Here is a 22318-nt window from a genome sequence, read left to right as displayed (position 1 = left end):
GAGGTAGCTACATGCCTTTTCTTTTTGTTCCTCTCCTCTTCCTCTCCTGGCCGAGCCCTGCCAGTGCTGTGTTGAGACATGTCTGATTCAGGAGCAGGGAGAAGGGATGGGAACAAGTTGCCATCTCATCTCACTGGCGGGGTGGACTCCTCACTGGCTGTCTGATTACAGGCTTTGGTATATGCACATACACACACGCAAGCATGCTGGGGGATTAGTCTGCCACCTCAGCAAACGGTTCAGTGAGTGTCTGCCAGTGGGTATTGGATGAAGGTTTACACAGGTATGGCATACAGCTAGAATGACGGTAAGGTAATAACCCTAAATTAGCTTAGCTCAAAAAGTGAAATGTCTCTGAGCTTGGACTGGTTTAGGCTAGGTTTGTGATTTTAAACAGCTCTCTCCCAAAGCTATACAATGGAGCCATGTGGTCCAACTGCTCATGTCATCATGAAGTGGGGAAGTAACTTTTGTAGACCTTCCTTGCATATAGGTATATTTTCTGGTTCAGAACCGCTAACAATATAAAATAAAACACAAGGGGAAGAGTTAAGAAAAAAAAAAGAGTCCACCAAGTCACTTTTGAATTCATTGTAATTTGAGCAACTCCAGAAAGTGTCTCTTAGATTGGAGGCATCTTCGTTGAGTCTTAAAGTGTCTCATGTTCATGAATATTTATTATTGTCCGAGGTTATTGGAATAACTAAAATGCGAATTGTGTTTAGGGTGGATTTTAGAGTGGACAGTCTTTTTGTTGGTATTTTATGATGCTGATGCCCACTAATAGAGCAAACGGGGATTTCTCGCTTTCTATAGGCTATTTCTTATTTCTATATTCTGTTTGAGCACTATGAAATAACTGATTCTTTATTCAGAAAACACATCATCTTAAAGAGTCTCCTCTTGGAGTTAATCCAAGGTTGACAGCTGCAGGGTGGGATAAGTTCTTATTTTGAACCCCCACCGCCCCAACCGTCATCTGTCTGTCAACAAAAAAATATTTGTTTTGTTTTCTGTTCACTGAGTCTTCCTCCATAATGCATATTTCCCCATCTAGCATGAACATCACTATCATAGTGTGATTGACTAGTGTAATGGTGTAATGGTGTGTGTGTGTGTGTGTGTGTGTGTGTGTGTGTGTGTGTGTGTGTGTGTGTGTGTGTGTGTGTGTGTGTGTGTGTGTGTGTGTGTGTGTAGTGTGGAAGTGTGAGCTGGGCTAATCTTAATGGTGTCCCGGAGGATCAGGGGCGGAGGCACCTGGCCCTCCCAGGACTTGTAGAGCGGCGGCCAGAACAAGGCCGAATGATCATCATTATCCACTCCGTCCTTTGAAGATCACGGGCCAAACAAACCCTCGCGCTCCTCAAGCTCACTGATGTTGGCAGCAGCTGTGGCCCTCTACCAGCCACACAGCCCCAGTCCCACCAACCCCCCTCCCCCAATATCCCGTCCCCTTTCTCAGCAATGACCTGTGTTCCAGTGCCCGCTCTCTCCTGCTCATTTACGGGCAGCAGCAGCCAGGCATGCAGCGCTCGCTGACCAGCCGGAGCTCCAGCGTAGCCAAGGAGCCTTTGAAGTTTGCTCTAATCACCACCGCTGCTGCAGAGAGCGATCGCGGGAGGGGGAGGTGGTGTGTTTGGGGTAGGGGGGGGCTTGTGTGAATGTAAATGTGGCCAATATGGAAATGGATTATTATCCATACAAAGCAGCACTCTGGGTATATGCATCAGTCTAAAAATAGCTCTGGTTCACTGGTTGCTCCTTTGAACTGCCAATGTGGCAGTTTTTGAAGAAAGCTGTTGTTTTATTGCTCACTGAAACGGCTACAGCGAGGGAGTTATTTCCTTATTTTTCTGGTTTGTCATCTGTTTACTTCTATTTCTGGGAAACTGGCCTAGGGGTCTCTCTACATCTCCCAGCCTCATCTAGTCTTTCAGGAGCTTCCTCAGAATCTCTTAGGTGGGGGGATTCCTCCGACTCCTGGTCATCCCTAGAGAGTTGCTCCCAGCCAGCATTAGTATGGACAGATGAAAGAGAGGGGCTAGCTTCTGATATCTGTGCTGGACCAACAACAGGCCTGCCGCTGCAGCTGTGTCTGGAGCGTGTGTGTGTATTGCGTGAATGACGGCTCTCCTAAGCCTTGGATCACACATAACAAGGTTTTCAAAGCATAGCAGACTGATTCTTGAACTTCAATAGAGTGCAGTTGTCAGGAATGCAGCCTTTGCAACACATGGCAGTGGGAGTGTCACTGGAAAGGACTGAGGTTCACTATAACTTTTGCTTTTGCAAGCATGAGCGCGCATGTAAGGTTAGAAGTGACACTGTAGTCTAGGTTAAGTCTACATTATCCCCATCATGTTTATGTCTGCAAACATCCTAAGTGGCTTTATCTCATAGTGGACATTTATTGTCCACTTGGTAACTTGATTCAGGTCATGAATAGCATCTAGTGGTTTCTTGCTGCAGATTACATTACAGTAAGTGTGCTACTTAGCCAGGCACTAATGTAACTACAGGATCGGCACAGGAGGACAGTCTGATTTCTTTACCACACACAGGAGCTCAAAGACCTTGACCTCAGGACTGGGCGTTCACTGCCAGACTCGCCCATCAGTTAAGTATGGGTTTAGTTAGGGCTGCATTTAGACCATTAAAACCCATTCTCCCACAACCACTCAGAGTTGGCTCAGTTGGGCTGGAGAAGAAAGGAATATGATAGGTTAGCCTCCACTGCCGCCTCTAAATGGCTACTTTATCTTATCCTCAACCCTATGAGTTCTCAAGCTAAATGATAGGGTTCTCACAAAGTGTAAATGCATTCAAGGACCTTTGAAAATACTTCATGTACTGGGGAGACGATAGCCAAGGGTACACAGCAAGATAGGGGAATGATACTTTCTCTTAGGAATGCTGTTCTGCAGTCTCTGGCATAAGAACAGCTTCAACTGAACATTGTCAGATTTATTTTTTTACAGATTTCATAGAAGTCATGATGTTGCACTTTCCAAGTTCACTAACCTTGAGTAGCCAATTGCATATGTGGGGTCTCACATGAGATACTGCATAACCTCCTGACTGACATGCTAGCAAAGCAGACTAGCCTTGACAGCCCCCCCACAACCACCAGCTTGCTTAGCCTAACTCCCAGACCTTAAAGTGAAAATTCACCCTAAAACCGAATTCATGTTCATTCCTATGACCTTAGACCGTTTAATCAATATTTTTGAACATGAACAACTTTCTCCAAAAGCTAGAAAAACAGTGACCCACTTAACCTGGAGCTGTTATATTGACAGTGAATTTGAAACTGTCTTTGCGGACTATATCCCCAAATTTGGTTTCCCATTCACTGTAAATGGAGCAGCTCTGGAGATTGTAACTTGATGAGATTATTAAGAGTATATTTGACAGAAACAAAGAGTTTTGGAGAATAAGCTTGTGAAGTTAAAATTGTATAAAAAAGCATGTGGCCCTAAAGAAAATTAAAGCACTCCGGCTATAAATGGGGAAAAAATGTAAGCCTTTGTTGGAGCGCCCACATGGCATAAAATACAACCTGTCATAAACATGATACATGACGTGGTATAAAATATGAGGGCTGAACCGTTCATTCAGTGAAGAATCATTCTCCTTGGCTTTACCCTACATTTGAAACCCAGAGCCATGAAACCATTGGAAAGCATGCGAGTGGAACCTCCTTGCCGTTTACAGTCGGCTGCACATCTCCCTAGACAAAAACATGGCCGCCCTTACGACAGGATTCCTCTTCAGATCACCCCGAGGTCAACAGGAAATGTCAGTGGGTGTCATGAAGACCACCCAGGAGGGAGGGGGTGACATCGGCGGCCATGTTTATTGGTCGGCCTTTTGAACAGACGAACAGAGCCCACTTCCCCCTCTCAGTATCACTCCACACAGTGACAAGTCTATAAACCTTTTATGAGCTTTAGGGAGAAGTTGGTGAATTTGTTCTGGGAGCAAATGGCATCCTGGAGAAGTAGTTCCACTTGTGATGATGTGAACTTCCACTCTGAAATGTATGAAAACTCTTGATCATTGCGGAATCTAGTATGGCTCGTGTGCATAATTTGAATAGCCTACAGCACTCAATGACATTGCGTTATTAGGAAGGCTGTCAATTCACACGTGGCTTTATGCTCTTCCTCTCTCACGGCTCCATCGCTGCTGTGGTCTAGTCCTGTGACCAGGCACCCGGCTATCTTTATACTGATATGAAGAGATGGACATTGCCCTTGAGCTGCTCACCAAGCATTCTTCTGATAAAAGAAATGAAAACCACAGGCTTGGTGTTTCATTCTTGGAAAAAAAAAAAGATTACAATATTAGATTCTGCCTGAATGTCATTGTCTCATAGACTAAAGGGAGATTATCTTTTATAAATGACTTCACAAGGAGTAGTCGGTGGAATTGCAAATGAGTTTTGAAGGGAAACAGTCGAGGGAGCAGTTTTATCTCTGCTGTTTTTAGTTGTGATTTGTTTGAGGTCAAAATCAAGAGCATAAGCTGAACCTGGATTTGGCAGTTAGCTGAAAACAGGGAAAACATGGTTGATGCCCAAGGCTCGCAATCTTCAGAAAGATACAGGAGGAATGGGGAGTAGATGGAGGGAAAGGTTATGTTAAATATCTCTGTTTACACTTTACAGTACAGTTCACTGAACAGCAGATATTTGACCCTTGAAAGACAACAGAAAACAGCAGTCAAGGCTGTGAAGCAAATGGAGTAGCTAACAAAACCATTTCAGCATTTTGTCTCGTAGCAAAGTTAGTTTTGTATGTTCAGGTTCTGTTGCACTTCATGATGAATTATACACTTGATCCATTGTGTAAGTGAGTGTGCAAGTTTTAAATTGACACAGTACCTGATTCTATGTATCAAATAGCCAGTAGGGTGACATATTTCAATGAAAAATTAATTATGTTGACCAGTAAAAAATACTCTTGGCAGGTAATGTTTTTTTTTTAGTTTACTAAGCCTTTTGGACGCTGCCTATATATCACCCATTTGTCCATTAGTTTTCCATAGTAAAAACATTTCAAAATCTGCAGTTGATTTTTCACAATTATAAAATTCCAGACATAGCCTAATTCACTTTCTTTTCTCAACCGAAACGCAGGAAAATGCACTCCTTAACAGCCACCCATAATGAGTACATGGTTTGGCTGCATTCATATCTAATGTAGTTGAGTCTATCATCCGTGACGGTGGACTTTGAGAATGCTGTACTGCTAGGCTGCGCTGACACTCGCCTGACAGGAGAAGCGCAGAGCCTGCCTTACATGCAGTGAGGTTGCTGGTGAGCAGAAATGTCACTGGTGCGTGTCTCCTCTCCGCAGAGCTTCCAGAGAACTGGACGGACACGAGGGAAACCCTTCTGGAGGGCATGGTGTTCCAGCTCAAATATCTGGGGGTCACACTGGTCGAGCAGCCCAAAGGAGAGGAGCTGTCTGCAGCCGCTGTCAAGAGGATAGTGGCTACGGTGAGAGACAACACACACACACACACACGGACAGAAGCATGCATATCCACATAAGCTCATGTGAATATACATACACGCACACACATACACTACCAGCCAAAAGTTTGGACACACCTGATTGAATGCACGTTTTTCATTATCTTAAAGCCGTTTTTATCTAAAGGCTTACGCATAAATGCTTGGAATTTGTTTTGTAGACAAATATAAATAGTGAAGTTGATGCCTATGTATGAATTTCTTTCCAAAGCCTTTGCCTTTCCATCAAGACACACTTTTTTGGTCACTGCATAATTCCATTTGTGTTATTGCATAGTTTTGATGTCTTTACTATTATTCTAAAATGTGGAAAATAGCAAAAATAAAGAAAAATGTGGTGTGTCCAAACTTTTCATTGGTAGTGTATATGGCTGCCCAGACATGCACCTACTGAATACTTCAATAGCTCAAACATAGAACGCCCAAAACCTCTTGTCAAAACACGACTACTCAGAAAACCATTCCCAGAAAATGAGTTTCTCTCAAGTGCGCACATAATATCTTTTTCCATTTCAACACCTCCATCACTTGAGAATCATACAGTCATCCAGGTGTTTTCTCCTGTTGTGACCTGACTGGCACCTCGGTGAAAAGCGACTGGTCGGCTGCCTGCTTTTCCCTGAGGCCCAGGCTGGCATTTGGAGGAGGATACAATTAGTTTGGACACCACTGCTCAGTATAAGGCTCGGCCAGCTTTATCATGCTGGAAAAGGCTTATTGTTATTGGATCTGGCAGCTCGGCAGATAATGAAGTTAGAGGCAGCAGAATGGTGGGACACAGGACACTGTGACAGTATGGAGAGAGAGGGAGAGACTCTGATTGGACCTAATCTGTTTAGCTGCCCTTGATGTCCCTCTGAAAAGGATGCAAGGCTGCTGAATGGGACATTTTTTAACCTGTCGCCTTGTATAATAGGTTGACTTGATGTAAAGTAATGCTTTACAAGGCCGTAGTTACAGCCTGGAACAGATTCTTTAAGTGTAGATGTCTCTTAAGTTAACTCACACACTTGTTTTCTCACATCTCACAAATTTTGTTTTCCTAAGTATCTTTCATCAGATTGTGTTTATGCGCGTTGGTGTTTTTGAGATTCAAACAAGCTGCTTGTTTTGAATGTCTCTCACTGCTGGATGCTGCGTAGAGGCTTTTGCTGCAGCCTGGATCCACATGCATATTCTCTCAGTGTTCAGCATCAAGCCAACCGCTTGGCATTTTCCGGCTAGAAAGTTTCTGCCTGTCTACAAGGTTTAAACTTCTCCTTTGATTGGTAGGGGAAGTGGGCTGTTTTGACCTCTTGATTCGATGAACGCCTGATGGCAGGAAATTTCCTTCGTAACTTGATTTCTTTCTTTTACTACATCCCTGTCATCAGTGGAGTTTGATTGGCTGGCCTGATTAAAAATTACTAGTCTGAGTTGCAATTTACATAAATGTAATGCTGACACATTGATGGTATGAGCAGCTTGATTCAGTGGCTAGATTGATTGTCTTTTTAATCTCTCTCTCTCTCTCTTTCTCTCGCTCTCTCCCTCCTTTCTCTCTGCTGTCTGTCTGTCTCCCCCCTTTCTTTCTCCCTCTCCCTTCCCTTCCTTCCAGGCCAAAGCCAGTGGCAAAAAACTCCAGAAAGTCACGTTAACAGTCTCCCCGCGGGGAATCATCCTTTACGACAGTGCCTCCAACCAGCTGATAGAAAACATCTCCATATACAGGTCAGTCTTCCTCTCTCCGCCCCGCAGGTGATTGTTAATGCTCCTGACACATTCCGTGTCCCTGACTCAGTTGGGCGGCCCCGGTCATGAAATGCTACCCTCCTCGGTTTGTCCTTATCACCTGCAATAAAACAAAAGTTGTTATTCCCCCTGTGTTCTCATCCATCACTGGAAGGCTGGAAGTGTGGGGAGGTGTGGTCCTCTCAGGCAACATAAAGTGTCTGTGTGTGTGTGACAGAGAGAGAGTATCCACAGTCTATCAACAGTGTGTCTCATCATTCTCAACTCTCTGGAGAGCACTGCAACAGCTGTATGTCTGAGCTTTCACCTCAGGTGTGATTACTGACACACACACCCACACACACCCACACCCTTCCTCTCTGGTAAATGCCTACAGATCACACAGAACTACTTGCCTGCCACAGCTTGCGTGCTTAGAGCGCCCTAACCCCCATTAGCCCAGAGCTTATGAGTGGCTCAGCCAAGCTTGAATCACTTTTCTAAGATTCCACATTTATGAATCTACTTATCAAGGAGAGATGGGACCATCATATCTTCCAGCATGAATAGGCCTACGTTGAATAATTTCTTCTAAAAGCTGGCAGATTGAGGACAAGATCTCGATGTTTGGCAGCCGGTTTTCCCATGTTATCCTAGAACAGTTTGAATGACGAGTTGTCTTCAGTGACCATGTTTCCATCGTTCCAGCTTCGCCCTGGAATGCTGTGGATCATGAGGGATTTCTGTTTTGGAGCCCCTCCTTTTTGACTTTAGTTTTTGACTCTTGACTTCGACATTATTCCATTCTGTTCACTTTTGCATTTGTTTTCATTGAACAAATATTGCCCGGCAAGGTAGCGAAGATTCACCAGGATGGAATGCATTTCTCTAGCATACAACTTCTGTCTATATTTCAACTCCCTTCTTTACATCACTGGAGTAGTTTTTCAAATTTAACTTAAGTAGTAGCACTTCATACAAACCTCCCTGAAAGGAGGGGCAAGGCAGAATAACAAACGTCACTTCAGAGGCCGGGATCACACTTAATCCAAAATGCATTTATGTTGCTGTAAACTGTGTGGATTTCTGCACAAGAATCCTATGACTCAAACATACTAAGCTCAAACTGATCAGATGTGGTTATGAATTATAGTATTGCAACATAAATTTTCATTTACAACTTTGATTCACTGACAAAAGTTTACATCACAAAAATTTCAGACATCTAATAAGCAAGTGGTAAAACAGCATTTGTTTTATTTTAAGTCTGCATAAGTAGAAAAAAATTCCAATGCATGTAACACCTTTATCACAACGCAGTGCGTCTGTAATGGAATGATACGATGATGGATTCTCTCTTTTGAAATGAATAGTGCAGCAATTAAAAGGTTGACTGCATGAGGCGAGTCCAGCTGTGACCTCAGGACGGTGTGAAGACATAAAGCAGCCGGTTGTATCTCGAACCCCGCTGGAGCCCTCTTCCCTAGACATCTGCTAAGAAGATGGACGAGCAATAAAAGAAATGGATTTGCCTAGACACCCAATTTCCCGACGCTCTCCCTCCCCAACATCTGCCGTAAATCTCATCTGTGTCGCGCACACCGCAGCTGTGGCTCTTGCACCTCCCCAAACTTTTTTCTCCCTCGCTTTTATTTTGTTTTTTTACCACCTTTCCTCATTCATACCCCTTAGTCATTAGTTAACTGAATGTGTGACCATCCCACAGTGAAGTTCACAGTTGGAGCACGTTGCAGATGTAGGAAGGAGAAAAAGAAGGACAGATGGCAGACATTCATTATAGCCTTCCTCCGTCGTTCTGGGTCTCCCTCCCCAACTGGTCAGTGCACCTGTCACTTATGGTCTCGGGGTGATGACATCATTGATCATGATCCAATAGTGGAGCAAAGCTATTTGTGGAACATTGCAGATTCATTTAAGACCCGACTCTGCACCTGAGGCTGTGAGGAGCCAGACTGATAACTCTCTTACATGCTCCACAGACAAGAATCTCATTGGCTTCAAGAGTGCAGGCCTGCGCCTCAATAGACAACACAGCAAGCCAGGACCACCTGTCTCCCTCTGTGTGTGATGGAAACAAAGGTTGCAAAGCTTACAGTGCCATGATTTGTGCATTTTCAGAGAGCTAAAACCTCTTGCCTGTACTGTGAAGGGTCCAGGCCCAGTCTAAAAACTCACTGTGAGTCGAATGTTAAACAGGTGGACACAGTGGGAGAGCGGAGTGGTGACTTGTTGGAAGAGCAGAAAGGAATGGCATTCCTTCAGAGAAATAGCACAGATGGCCTTTGCACGTGTTCAGTTAAAATTCATATTGTTCAGCTCTGTACCTGCGCACAGCAATCTATGAGTGTATTGGGCATGTGCAGGGGGGTGAGATTGATAGTGCAGCTGGGTCCGAGTATGCAGGGATTTTTTTTCTTCAATGTAGTTGGGAGAAATGCGAGATTGAACTGTTTAAGTCAGATTGGCGGAATAGCTTAAGGGCTTAGTGGAGATGAAGTTGCTTGATTGCCCCGCTTGATCTGTGACGGCTCTGTAAAGTCTTAGGTTTTATTGAAAAAAGTCTGTGTTTGTGTGTGTGTCCCTTCCAGAATATCATACTGCACAGCGGACAAGATGCACGACAAAGTGTTCGCCTACATTGTCCAGAGCCAACAGAACGAGACCCTTGAGTGCCATGCCTTCCTCTGCACCAAGAGGAAAGTGGTAAGTAAAAGGAGTATGTGTGGCTGTGTGTGTCTGCACTCTACCCACCGTATACACAAGTAGGCTGTTTTGGCCAAGTATTCCATTACGCTGTTCATGTCAACGCCTAAGTTGCACACAGTCACCTTCTATAACTGGTCACAGACAGTTTGAAAGCAACTAGATCAGCAGAGCTGCTAAAATATCTGTGTGCCCATCTCACTACCTAATCCTAATACTTACAAATTCATGGCAAAATGGAGTTTGTAGGCTACAATCTGTGCATGCAGCACATTCAGGCATTCAGCTCAACCCTTGCTCCAGGCAATCGAGGGGAGAGCTCTTTATGCATATGGATATGTTGCGAAGAGATCTCAAAATACCTGCACTGCCACTTTGAGTCGCACTTTACTTGTATGTGTGCGATTCTGTCTTTCTGGAGAAAAGGAAGGAGGCAGAACATGAAGGGAGGGGAGGCTGTCATCCCTCTCCAGCATTTCCTCCGTCCCTGGAGGTTTGCTGAATGAGCGAGCCACTCCCTCCCCTTCCTTCCCCTCGCTAATTTTGTTCTGGCCAAAAGGCCACGTATCCTCCCAGCTCCATAAACAACTCGTCATGGAGCCCCTGGGTTTCTCTTCCTCCTCTTCAAGTATCTGTTAAGGAACTCCTCCTCGTGTCGGTGATTGGTTCCTGTTTTTATCACCGGCCCTGTAATACAGAGTTCCTTCCCTTCCCGCAATTGCCCTTCCATAGATTTGATGAGTTTGTGTGTTATTCATCTTCCTTTTTTCTTTTACCCCTCTGTGTCTGTCTCTTTCTCTCTCTCTCTCTCCCTCCCTCTCTCTCTCTCTCTACTAGGCCCAGGCGGTAACACTAACAGTGGCTCAGGCTTTCAGAGTGGCGTTCGAGTTCTGGCAGGCTGCCAAAGAAGGTACGCATGGTCGCCCCCGACGACCGGAGGAGTGTGACGGCTGAGTGGAACCGTTCCCCCGTCTTCCTCCTCCACCACTCCTCTCTCCCCCCGTCTCCCTCTCTTTTGTGCCGTACCTCACTTTCTCCTTCGCTGTTGGTTCTTCATTCTCTCTCTCTTTCTTTTTTTCCCCCTTTAGTCTCTTTCTCATTCTCCCGCTCCCTCGCTGTCTCTCACTCTTGCTCTCTCATTACCATCCTCCCCCACTGTTGTTATTCTCCACGTTTACTGTAACTATCTTTTATCCTCGTACATGGTGGGAGCATCGGGCGGCCAAACAATGAGCCTGTCTTTGACACTGCGATTTCCCGGACAATGTGGCAACATACATTTTTCCCGTCTACCCCTGGACTTAGCCTTGACACTTCCCCCCCCCCACCCCACCCCTCCAAAAGTGTCATGTGAAATACTGGAGCAGTGTTTGGCCGCTCCCACCTGTCACTGTTGTCTCACACACACACACACACACACACACACACAGTCACTCAGAGGAATGTCCACATTGATTGGAGCAGTCCCCCATCCAGCGGTTAAATCATAGCCCGGAGAACAGTGAGACCTGGTGTAGTTTAGTGAAGCTTCTTTAAGGGCAACTCAGTCATGGTTAAAGACTCATCTAGGTATTGACAGGAGAAGGGAAGAGAGGAATTAAGGCTAGCCCGGGGCAGAGGTGGGCCGGCTGGCTGGAGTAAATCTTCTCCGCTTCCTTTACTGTTACTGCTTATGGTGAGAACGGGACTCAGATGTGTGGGAGCCGGGATTTTCCCCGGATATATTTCTTCTTTCCTCCCTCACACTGCTCCCTGCTCTATAAAAATGTTATCTCCTCATTATCAATTTATATATTTTTTTCCGTTTCATGTCAAACTTCTAAAACATTCTACTCTAGTCCTTAATAGCAGACTACGCTCAGAAGACAGGCTGACACTTGCGCTCAGGCACCGATGTGGACACGGCAGACGTTCAAAGTGCTGTGTAAGGACGGTGTCACACACAGCCCCTCACTCTTTTGTACAGCTCAGCAGAACATGCATGTAATTTACTGCATGTATGACTCCCATTTAAATGAGAGGTCCTCAGGGGGGCTTTGCCACATAATGTGGGCGGTTACTATATCACCGTGTCTCCCATCTGCGACTCGTGTGCCGCCTTGTGCGCACACCTTGAATCTCGGGAACGTGTGTTGTTGCTGTCAATCCGGTTCTGCACCTGGCACCTCGATTCCCCCTCGTCGACTTGTTTTCTTTTCCCTGTCTGAAGCCCCCACCCCCAATCCCAGCACTCGTCTGTGTTTATTACCGTCAGGGAGATGGGTGAAGAAGAGGGGAGGGGAAAGAGGGGGATGGGGATGAGGAGAGAGGGCAAGAGAGCATGAAGGGGGAGGGGGGGTAGGGTGGGCGTTGTGATGGGGGAGTGTGCGAGAGGGAAACGAAAATGATTGTGTGTCAGTGTCAGCGACCCCCCCGACAGCTTTGGTGCCAGTGCCATTGATCCTGTCTGAGAAAGTGAAGGCGAGCTTATTTATTCAACCCTTTAGAGACACACACACATACACAGTAACAAAAATCAACCCCCCTCTTTGATTTACTCCACATTTCTACTGCTTCTCTACTGTGGCGTTTACGAATATATTAATTTGGGCGCATTTTCCATGTTTTTTGGGGGGTTATTTTTCCAAAGATCAAGGCCATGGGCTTCTCGCTCCACGCCTCTTCGTTTGGCTCTCCGCATTTCCGAGTTGAATATTAAAAACTGCAAATTAGTGCGTGCAGCCTTCTCTTCAGCCCTCTCGACTCCACTCTTTCACCTTACTCCCTCGCTTCACTTTCCTTCCCCGTCTCCCTTTCCCCTCCCCTTTATCTCTCGCTCGCTTTTCCTCTCTCCCCATTCTCCGTCTCCTCTCCTGCTCTTAGTCTGCTCAGAGAGGCGAGCCTGGTAACCCGTCTAATTTGCCAAGCTGTGTTTTTTTCGTCTCGTTCAATACAATGTCACTGATGAAGGAGAACGGAGGCAGAGCTGGTTGGGGGGGTTGTGGAGGGCAAAGGAAAGAATATCTTTCAGAACGCAGTGGTGGTGTTCTCTTGTGGCAGAGAAGAAGGGAGCGAGATGGGGAGAGAACTGGAGAGGAAAAAAACCCTTTTGAGGCGGTTACATGCAAGTTACAAGACCCCAGAGGATCGGGGCAAGGAAAAGCAAGGGGGGTGTCTAACTGTGTCTAGTTTGTTGCTCGTTTCTTACAAACTCTTCTCCGCCCCCCACATTGGTTCTCTACAGCCCACTACACGTGCCTGACCCACATTTCACTATACCGTCGCTCCCGTGTTTATGTATAAGAAGTCTGGGTTCGTAGAGTATTCACTGTGAACACTACAGCTAGCTTTGAACTGGCATATCCTTTGGAGTTGTTTCCATGTCTAGCAGTAGTTTCGCACTCAGTCAGACAGAAAACTGTGCACTGGTAAGACCATGGGGGGGAAACAGGTACCCAGGGAAGGGTTTATAATGCAGCCATCACTAAGCTACTGTGGCTCTCATGGGGAATGGGATGGTTCCAAAGTGGAGGCTGTTTTTATTTTCCAGACCAAGGATGGTTAAGAAATCATAAAACGCCTCCTTACTGTAAGCAGCTCCCTTGAGGGATAGGCTGGAATGGGCATTTAATCTCTAGCCACATTATTGGACGTATGAGTTACAGTGGGTCAGCAGCTGGGCCCTTTGGAGGAGTTATCACACTTGCGCAGAGCGTCTCATGTTTTCCTGAGCGACTCGGAAGGATTGCATCTACCTTACCTTCACGCCAGGGGAAATGTTGATACTGTAGGTAAGGCGGATGTGTGTTTATGTGTACGTTTGTGAGTTTGAGAGACGGAGTGTGTGTGCGCCTCCACACATCCCCCTAGACTTAGAATAGTTTCAGACTTTTTTTCTTTGAAAGTGCCTCAGAAAGCTGGTACTAGACTGATTGAGTCGGGGAGAGCAGCATTGTGCAGGAAATATAAGGATGCTCTCGTCTGTTGGAGTTGGTGACCTACACTGTGTTTTAAGCCCCGCTCTCAGCAGGTGAGAAGGTTTGGAGCGAACAGAGAGCTTTATCCATCTGACCCAGATGCCACTTGATAGCAGAGTGGTAGAAATTGCCTGTCTTGCTCTTGAGGCAGAAGTGAATAGTGTTTTCTTTCTCCGCTGTTTACATGCTGTGGTTATTGGCTGCTGTATTAATCGTGGAGCCTGTTAAAAATGTTTCAGCTGGCCAGTTGCTTGAGAAATAGCCATCGCTTTATCTGCCAATTAAGTTCTACCAGTTTGTTTACGGACATTATACGCATGGCTAGCGAAACTTTTTCAGCAGCTAGAGAAGTAAACAGTTCCCTTGACAAAGCACTGCGAGGGCTTTCACCTCTAACCCCGCGGATGCGAGTTCCTGATTAGTGCCTCGCTGTATTTTGCTGACTGCTCTCTCTCCCCCCAACCCCCTGCTGTTCTCCACACAGAGAAAGAGAAGCGAGTGAAGTCGGGCTCAGACGGAGAAGGAGCCAGCAGCTCCCAGTCGGAGAGCTCGGCCAGCCTGGGCAGCCTGAAGGGAGGAGGTGAGTCGGTGTCGCCCATCATCACATCTTTCTCCCTCTCCCCCACTCTCTCTGTCACAGCAATCGTAGCCTCAGGGGAAGAACGCTATTCAACCACTCCTCAAAGGTTGGCCTATATTGGTGCCGCAGGTCAGCTCACAACAATCTGCGTTTTTTTTTTTTGGTTGTCCTTATTATGAAGAATCTGTCATCATTAAAACGAACAGCAAATGTCACCATATGCATTTAGTATATTTGACATTTTTAGGATGATTATGATGATAATGGTAATGATGATGCTCTCTTCAATTTGGAAGAGAGAAGGCTCCTTTGCCACGTTGTAGATCCATTAAAAAAAGTCTTGGTTCACCAATCCCCCAGGCTGTCCCAGTGACATTTTCTGATATTAGAAAACTCTCCATGGAAGACTAAAGAGACAAACGGTCATATTCTTTGGCACTCTGGAAGCACAACCACAGCGCTGTTTGTTTGGAAAGCATGAAAGGGGCCTACATTTTCCATGACCCGACTGTTCTTGTTCTATCAGATTTTCTATGCAGTCATATTCCAGGAATCCACGACTTGAGACGCGAGTCAGTTCCTCTAAACATGCTGTTGACGGTCACTGAGCCAGACAACCTTGAGGCCTTATTAGCTCCATGTATTATCCACAGCCTAAGATAAGATGCGATGAGTAGCATCCTTTTGCCAGCGGCACAATGGCTCTACAATAATTCTACATAACCCTTTCCATTTGTGTGTCTGTGTCTTTGTGCATGCCCGTCTGTGTCTGAGGGGCGGATGTGAAAGACACTTTTCATGCCAATGGCCAATATTAGCATTTTCACTGAACTTTTGGGGGATGGAGGTTTCACTCTGAGGCAGGTCAACTCCAAAAATGTCTGAAAACTTCAGCTTAGCACTGCGCTTCCCCTTCGCCCGGCCAGGTGGCCCTCAGCCAGAGTAGGATCTCTCTAAATCTGCTCTGACACTGTTTATGTGGGGCCGTGGCCCTGGATATGCAACATTTTGGTTTTTGGGATGATCCCTAGTGAGAAGATTCACCAAAATGGGCCTTGGAAACAGATTGTGGTAACAGAGAAGCTTGGTGTAGTACGTTTGGAGTAGCATTATCCCACTGAGCATTCAGCGGGACATTTGGCTGCCCATGGATGGGATTTCTGTCAAGTAAAATGGCATAATTGCACAGCAGAGTAATGCAGTTTTGGGAGCTCCTGAGTGCTTTTTCAGAAATAGGCTGACCGTTTCTCTGTTGCCAAAGGTTTTCATCGTCAGCCCTTAAGAGGTGATTGGGGACAGCAGGGCTTTACTGCTAACAGAAGGTTACGTTTGTGTAGCCTTCACTTTGGCTGATAGAATTCACCCTACTGAGTCAGAGAGACTGTCGGTATCAGTGAGTGGTGTTGTCAGTCGATTCAGCTTTATTCATGAGACATGATACCTCCAACTCTCCCCCAGCTTCCTGCCTGTCGCAGTAGCCTGTGCGTGTGTCAGTCTGTTTGTGGCCGCAAAATTTAGATGCCATTGTTCCCTGTGCTGCCCTGATTATGAAAGGGGATTTAGCTTCCTTGAGACTCACCCCGTCTGCTCCGCTGCCCTGGGTCAAATGTGCCAGCCGGGTGCTCCAGGGTTCCCAAACCCCACGATCACCTCCCCAAACATCCAAGCTATTAACTTGGAAGCATTACAGTCAGATGACCCGCGATCCCTCCTCTCCCTGGGACGGTCATATCAGATGACCAGTCCCTGAGATAATTGCCTCCTTCATGAAAGGGAAAATGCTTTAAATGCCATTGAGCCAGTGTTGATGGAGAGACCGGGTTGAGGGGAACTGCTTCTGCAGGCTGACTCGGTCATTTATGAGCCTCTCTCTTTTGGGGAGCCGTGCATAATGGGGAAAAAGTCATTTTAGGATAATAAAGGGTCGAGATAGAAGAGGGTGCTTAACCGACTTGAGTAGTGATAGTAATAGAGACATGGAGAGGTCATTGAGTTTTGACCGTTCTCTTCTCAACAGACAACATCAGCCTATAAGGAATAGCTTGAAATTCAGGTTTACACACATTATTGACACACATTAATCATCCAGCACGACCATTAGAAGCCAATCACATTAGAGACCACTGGTGTCTCTGTGGTTCGGTGTGCAAGTCAGGGGGTTACTCCATACCCACTTATCACCAAGTGACAATCCACAGATGGCCACATCGATGAAATACATTAGAGGCTTAATAAGGAAAATTGGACCCTAATGAATGGCGTCATAGCCTTTGTGCACACATGCTTCTGTTTACTGTTACAAGGGTGTACAATAATCACAAGAGCCCAGCAAATGGTGATATGGAGCAAATTTATCTTCATAATCACGCTGTTTACTCTTGGCTAACACTTATTACTGCAATAATGCAAGTCAATAGGAATTTAACCTTATGGCGAAGTTGTAGATTGCATCTATATTTGTATGCCTTTGTATGTGAATGATGTCTAATCCCTTACATTTGACATTGTTTGTGTGTTTGGTATGTGTTGCAGAAGTGGCCACAGGGAAACTTCTGGACTTGGCAGAGGGGGCCAATGCAGCACTGGTCCACTCAGGAACAATGGAGACCGAACCGGATCCCTTTATGGTGCATAACCCCGCAACAGAGAACAACAATACTGTATGGGTAAGACAAGAGTTGGGCTGGTCAGTAAGGTTCAGTCATAACCAGCTGTTGGGGCTTGATAAGATGGGAATGGAATATTGGCATTTTATGGGTAAAAGGGTAACAATACTTAATTGGCCAAAGTGCCTGGCGGTATACCTGTTATATTCACAGGAGTGTATTCTGTATTTATAGTGCTGGTATGTTGAGTTAGAGTTACACAATAGTGCATTGAACAGAACCTGCCTTATCAGATGGTCCACATAGCTGGACAGGGAGTGGGGCCCTAAGCCTACATTAACCTATCAAGACCACATGAAAAGGTTAGAGAAAGGTGGGGAGAGGTGATTTGTGTGTGTGTGTGCGCACGCATGTGTGAATGCACTGACTTATTATAACCCAGACCCTCTATTTATAGTTTTCCTAAACCACAGGTGTAATAGCACAGCTGCTCACACAAGCAAACATTTTCCTAAATAAACACTGTTTACTTACTGTCTCTCCTGACACAAACTTTGCCTCTGTGAACCAACATGTATGTGTTTTGTCTGGCAGGAGTTGGAGGACGGTCTGGACGAGGCTTTCTCAAGGTGAGAAGGCGTTTGGATTTGGTTTCCACAATGCCCAGGCTCTGTTAAACAGCCACACAAACTGTGTTCTGGAAATAGCCACCCGCGGTTTGGGCTGCTCTCATAATAAACGCTGCCACTCCCTCTGCTTGGCTCATCGCGGTGCGCTCCCACAGCCAGGAGACTGGCTCGGTTTACAGGCCCCGGCACAGCAGACACCCGCCCTGAGTCATGCTGCTTTCGTAGGCTCCGTTTACCACCATCTCAGGCCCACACTGATTTCACAGAAGCTCTCTCAAAGGCAAATTTCAGGAAGCCTGTGATTACAAATGGGTTCTGTTGAGGGACGCATACTGTAGTGGTATTTAGATCACAAAAGCAAAAGAAAATCTATTTCAGGTCAGAGTACTCGTGAGTTCTTTTTAGATGGTGCAACTATGAATGTGCTTAGTTTGGTTGCGAAATGCCAAAAGCCATAGAAGTGTGGTGGGATAGAAGCACAGAAATAAGGGAAACAAAGAAGCAGCAGAAAAAGGGGAAGCACTCAGGAGAAGTTAAGGTCCCATAATTCTCAGATTCAGAGTTGACAGGATAGATCCCCAAGTGCATTCTCCTCAAACTCATTTTATGCCATCCACAAGCTAATCTGAATCATGTTGGAGTCCACTGTGATTAATACCTCCCATTTAGTCTGTATCAGCAGCACATCCAGATAAGCTTTGGTAGCCTGCTGTCTAGTTGCGTGGTGCGACTGTTTACTGCTATTTGTTTTAGACTCTACCATGAAGACTCATTCAACCCTTTTATTAGTGCTTTTATTTCCGCTGGCTCTGCTTTTCATTCCCTCTGCTAATTTGACAGTGGCCTTCCTCTCTTTCTCTCTTTCATTTAATGGAGGGAGAATGTGCTCCACAGTCTGTAATCAAGCACTAAGAGGCCATTTTAGCCCCGTTATCAGATGATTATTTGTCTGCACACACTGTAATTACACCCCAACGCCGTTAATCTCCCACTCTGTGATTAACGAGGAGGCTCCCAGCACAAGCAGTGATGTATCCAGATGCAGATTTCCGTAATTGAAGGAGATTCAGGGGCCCAAGGGCCCAGTTCAAGTCTTTGTCCGTCAGGAGAAGCCGATTACAGACATGCACTAGTTGCTATTGGAGTCAGAGCTCAGCTGTGTTAAAGTGGGGAAGAGAAAATCAGACAATTCATGGCTCCGTGAGTTAGGATATTACTGAATGATAGTGTTTGTATTGTCTTCACTGTACATGATTGCTGATGTGCAGCACATACGGTGTTGGGCAAGGCATGAAGTATCCCCTATGTTGGTGGATTGCTTTCAGATTGTGATGTACCAGTATCTGTTTGCCCTTACTTGTAAATGTGCCTGGTTGTCAGTGCACTTTTTGAATAAGCTCCCCGAAGCAATTAGAGACTGGATTTTAGGATGGAAAAAAAAAAGACTATAAACAGCAGAGTTGGGGGGGAAAAGATCTTTGAGTTCTCCTCGAGAAAGAGCTATATATAAACCTCTTTCAGATTGGCAGGGTTTTTATTGTTTATGGTTCTGCTTTCCTCCCTTCTCCTCAGGGAAAGAGGTGAAGTAGGGGCAGACTTTCCGCCCTAAATTTTAGCGAAGCACTCAGTACGTAAAAGGCAGTTTACAGGCACCTGTGCTTCTTATCCCTCCCAACATGCTGGGGGTTGCGTAATAGGCAGCACATCTGAGCATCACAAAAACATCTGTTCTCTTCCTGCAAGGCCAAGGATTTCATTCTGTGGGGATAGAGTCCAAAATACTGATCACAACAGTGTTTCTGTTCCTTTCAGTTTATCTGATTTTAATTGATGTGTGATCTATTTTAGTCCTGTTGGACTGATTTGTTACTGTGTAGTTATGAGTCGTATAAGTAATGTTGTCACATAAACCTTATTCCACCTTGTGTTCCTTAACTGAAGACCAATTCATATGTTGAATCTGGGATAATTCTTTATGTGAGAGACTGCACTGCCACCTGCTGGCTGTAGACGATTGATGCACTTTCTAAATATAATGCTCTTCAGTGTCTATTGATCATAGTAAGGCAAAATGCATTATGGTGTAGTGATGTTTGCTTTGCTATGGGGTTTGAGAAAGATGGGACTGAGGTCAGTTAGCATTCTAGTTGTCAAATATGCTTGACCGTGAGATTATTGCCTTGTGTAGCTCAACTGGAAGAGCATGATACTATCGGGAATAGGAACTTGATTCCTACTGTGGCCACTCACAAATGTATGCACTCGCTTTATTGTAAGACAGTTCGGAACACAGCATCCGCAAAAATGTATAAATGCCAAGCATTGCCTGACTTGTGATGTTTCCTTTGCACCCCCAGCCGCAGTCTGGATAGCTTTGAATCCTACTCAGGTAACAACGCCATTCACTGGATCTAGTTACCTCCACCCCATCCCTCCGTAGTCACCCCGCCATTCACTCCCACTTCAAAAACAATTTGCTGTCTCCCTGTGCAAGCCCGCTCATCTGTCTGAGTATTTATGTTCCGACAAAGTAATTGGGACACAAGTAGTTTCACATGTCATCCTGAGGCCATATACCATTAACACGGCTCAGAATCCTGTTCGACGTACTTGATGTAGTCACTTCACTGTCCACGTCCTCATCACAAGTGTTTTGTGTTTCTCCGCCTCACGGCCATCAGCATTGCACTCTCCGTTGCTGCCGCATCACTGAATGAGTGATGTCATGGTGAGCCGAAGCGGTGTGTGTGTTCATGTGTAGCTTTGACATGTTCAAAGGAGGTTTTTGTGTATGTAGAGGTGTCGTGTGTGTTTGTCACGGCAGTCTCATGTAGGGTTGTCATGTGATTGTCACCTAGGGAACCATTTTGTTGGCCATTGTGGCTCTGCTGTTCTTCATCAAAAGCACTAGATTAATAGCGGTGTCACTGTGTTCATAACTTTAGTATCTGTCCATACATGCTGTACACACAACACATTGTTCTTATGACTATGTTTAACTGTGATGTCTCTAGATATTTAGACACTTTGAAGGTCTAGCTCATACCATTTCTCATACATTTTACATTTCATAGATGATCCTAATTTTGATCACTGCACTGGTGTCATCATAGTAGTTTCCTTGTCTGATGAAGGTGCTAAATGAAATGTCTCACTCTTTGTTCTGTTCCCCCAGACTCGCTGAGTCTCGCACTAACCCCCAGGTCCTGGACATTGGGGTAAACCCTCAGGACTTGAACACTGAAGAGTGCCTGTCCCCAGGCAAATGGGACCAAGCGGACACGGACCTCGCCGAACAAAAGGACGGTTTTGGGTTCTAAGGTGAAGCCGCCACCGCAAAGGGGAAAACCAGGGAAAGATGAGGAGAAATGGTGGGCAATACATGGTTGGAAACTGTGGAAAAGTGGCAAAACGGACACTGGTGACATCAGTGGGGTTTCCCACCTTTTCCTTGCTGCCAAGTCCTCTCAGTGGCGCCGTCTAGTGGCTGTGGATGCTACTGCATCTACCTGACCAGAGGAGGGCAAGATGAGCTGGCTGCTCACACAACAGACCAAAGCAATACAAACCAATTTATCCCTTTTCTATGAAAAAAACATGCAGTCATTTGATGTTTGTTACAGTCAGTGTATTAGTTTCTTTATGTTTTCTGTTTATCCACTCATTGTACGTAATGGTATGTTTGCATACTGTATGTCTTTGTGTACATGGCATTTAAGAAAGTATGTGTGTATATATGTACAAACTGAGATATGACAACTATGATGTATGTGTTGAGTTTGGCACAGTTCATTAAGTGATGTAAAGGTCAACAAGGGTGCTGTCACATTTATATTTCATTTACTTACAGATGGAGAGCTGTAACTGGATTAGAGGGAAACATTCACTGGTGAACGTTACAAAGCCACCAGTTGTAGTGATGGGGAAAAATGGAGAAAAATAAAGTTACTACCTGTTATGTGCTTCAAGGCTTCAGCCTTTGGTTGGGCAACAAAGGCTTTAAAAATTGTGTGTGCGTGTTTGGTATAAGCGTATGTGCGTGAGAAATAGATGAGGACAAAATGACAATCCTATTTTTTTTTTGTAATGCAAAACCTATTTTTGCACTCCACATTCATACATCTCTAAAGCACATATCTCATGTAGGGGAATTTACCGTCAATAACCTTCAAGCTCATTATTATTTAGGCTTATATACCACTGTATGTTAAATTATAATGTTGCAATGATTTTGCTAGTTTACTATTTTTCTGGGGATGGTTCCCAGTGTTATCTTTGGAATTTTGTTAATGTTTGAAATTAATTTAATTGAGTAATTCACATAAAGTTCAATAAAAATGAAAGTGTGTGTGATATTTGATTTATTCCAGTATCAGATTTTGCCATTTTTATTATAAACTCAGATCTACACCCAGCCCCAACGGCCTCAAGATATCGTTGCCATTCATTTGCATTTACTTGGATCTTGACTCTGAATGCGATCCATGCATGGAAGTCAATAGGCTAAATGGCCTAATATGGTCTGTTGTATCATTGTAGCCTGGAAATTGTCTAAAGTGACCGCATCATTTCAG

The 22318-nt window shown here is 45.1% G+C and overlaps 1 protein-coding gene across 3 annotated transcripts in view; it reads left to right on the top strand.

The window, feature by feature from the left end:
• ldlrap1b (low density lipoprotein receptor adaptor protein 1b) overlaps positions 1-22108 on the top strand; it is a 31642-nt gene extending 9534 nt beyond the window's left edge. Inside the window, exons 2-9 of one of the 3 annotated variants that reach the window (XM_071900187.2) lie at positions 5361-5503; positions 7137-7249; positions 9859-9973; positions 10811-10883; positions 14414-14509; positions 17042-17136; positions 17710-17744; positions 20920-22108. In XM_071900187.2, coding sequence (XP_071756288.1) covers positions 5361-5503; positions 7137-7249; positions 9859-9973; positions 10811-10883; positions 14414-14509; positions 17042-17136; positions 17710-17744; positions 20920-21064 — 815 coding nt within the window. In that variant the 3' untranslated portion in view covers positions 21065-22108. Of the gene's footprint in view, positions 1-5360; positions 5504-7136; positions 7250-9858; positions 9974-10810; positions 10884-14413; positions 14510-17041; positions 17176-17709; positions 17745-20919 lie in introns of all 3 variants that reach the window. The other 2 variants (XM_078289510.1, XM_071900179.2) reach the window with 2 other exon arrangements.
• Positions 22109-22318: the final 210 nt, after the last annotated feature.

The sequence above is a fragment of the Centroberyx gerrardi genome, chromosome 17 (assembly GCF_048128805.1).
Source record: "Centroberyx gerrardi isolate f3 chromosome 17, fCenGer3.hap1.cur.20231027, whole genome shotgun sequence".
NCBI lineage: Eukaryota > Metazoa > Chordata > Actinopteri > Beryciformes > Berycidae > Centroberyx > Centroberyx gerrardi.
This window is presented reverse-complemented; position numbering and strand designations above follow the sequence as displayed.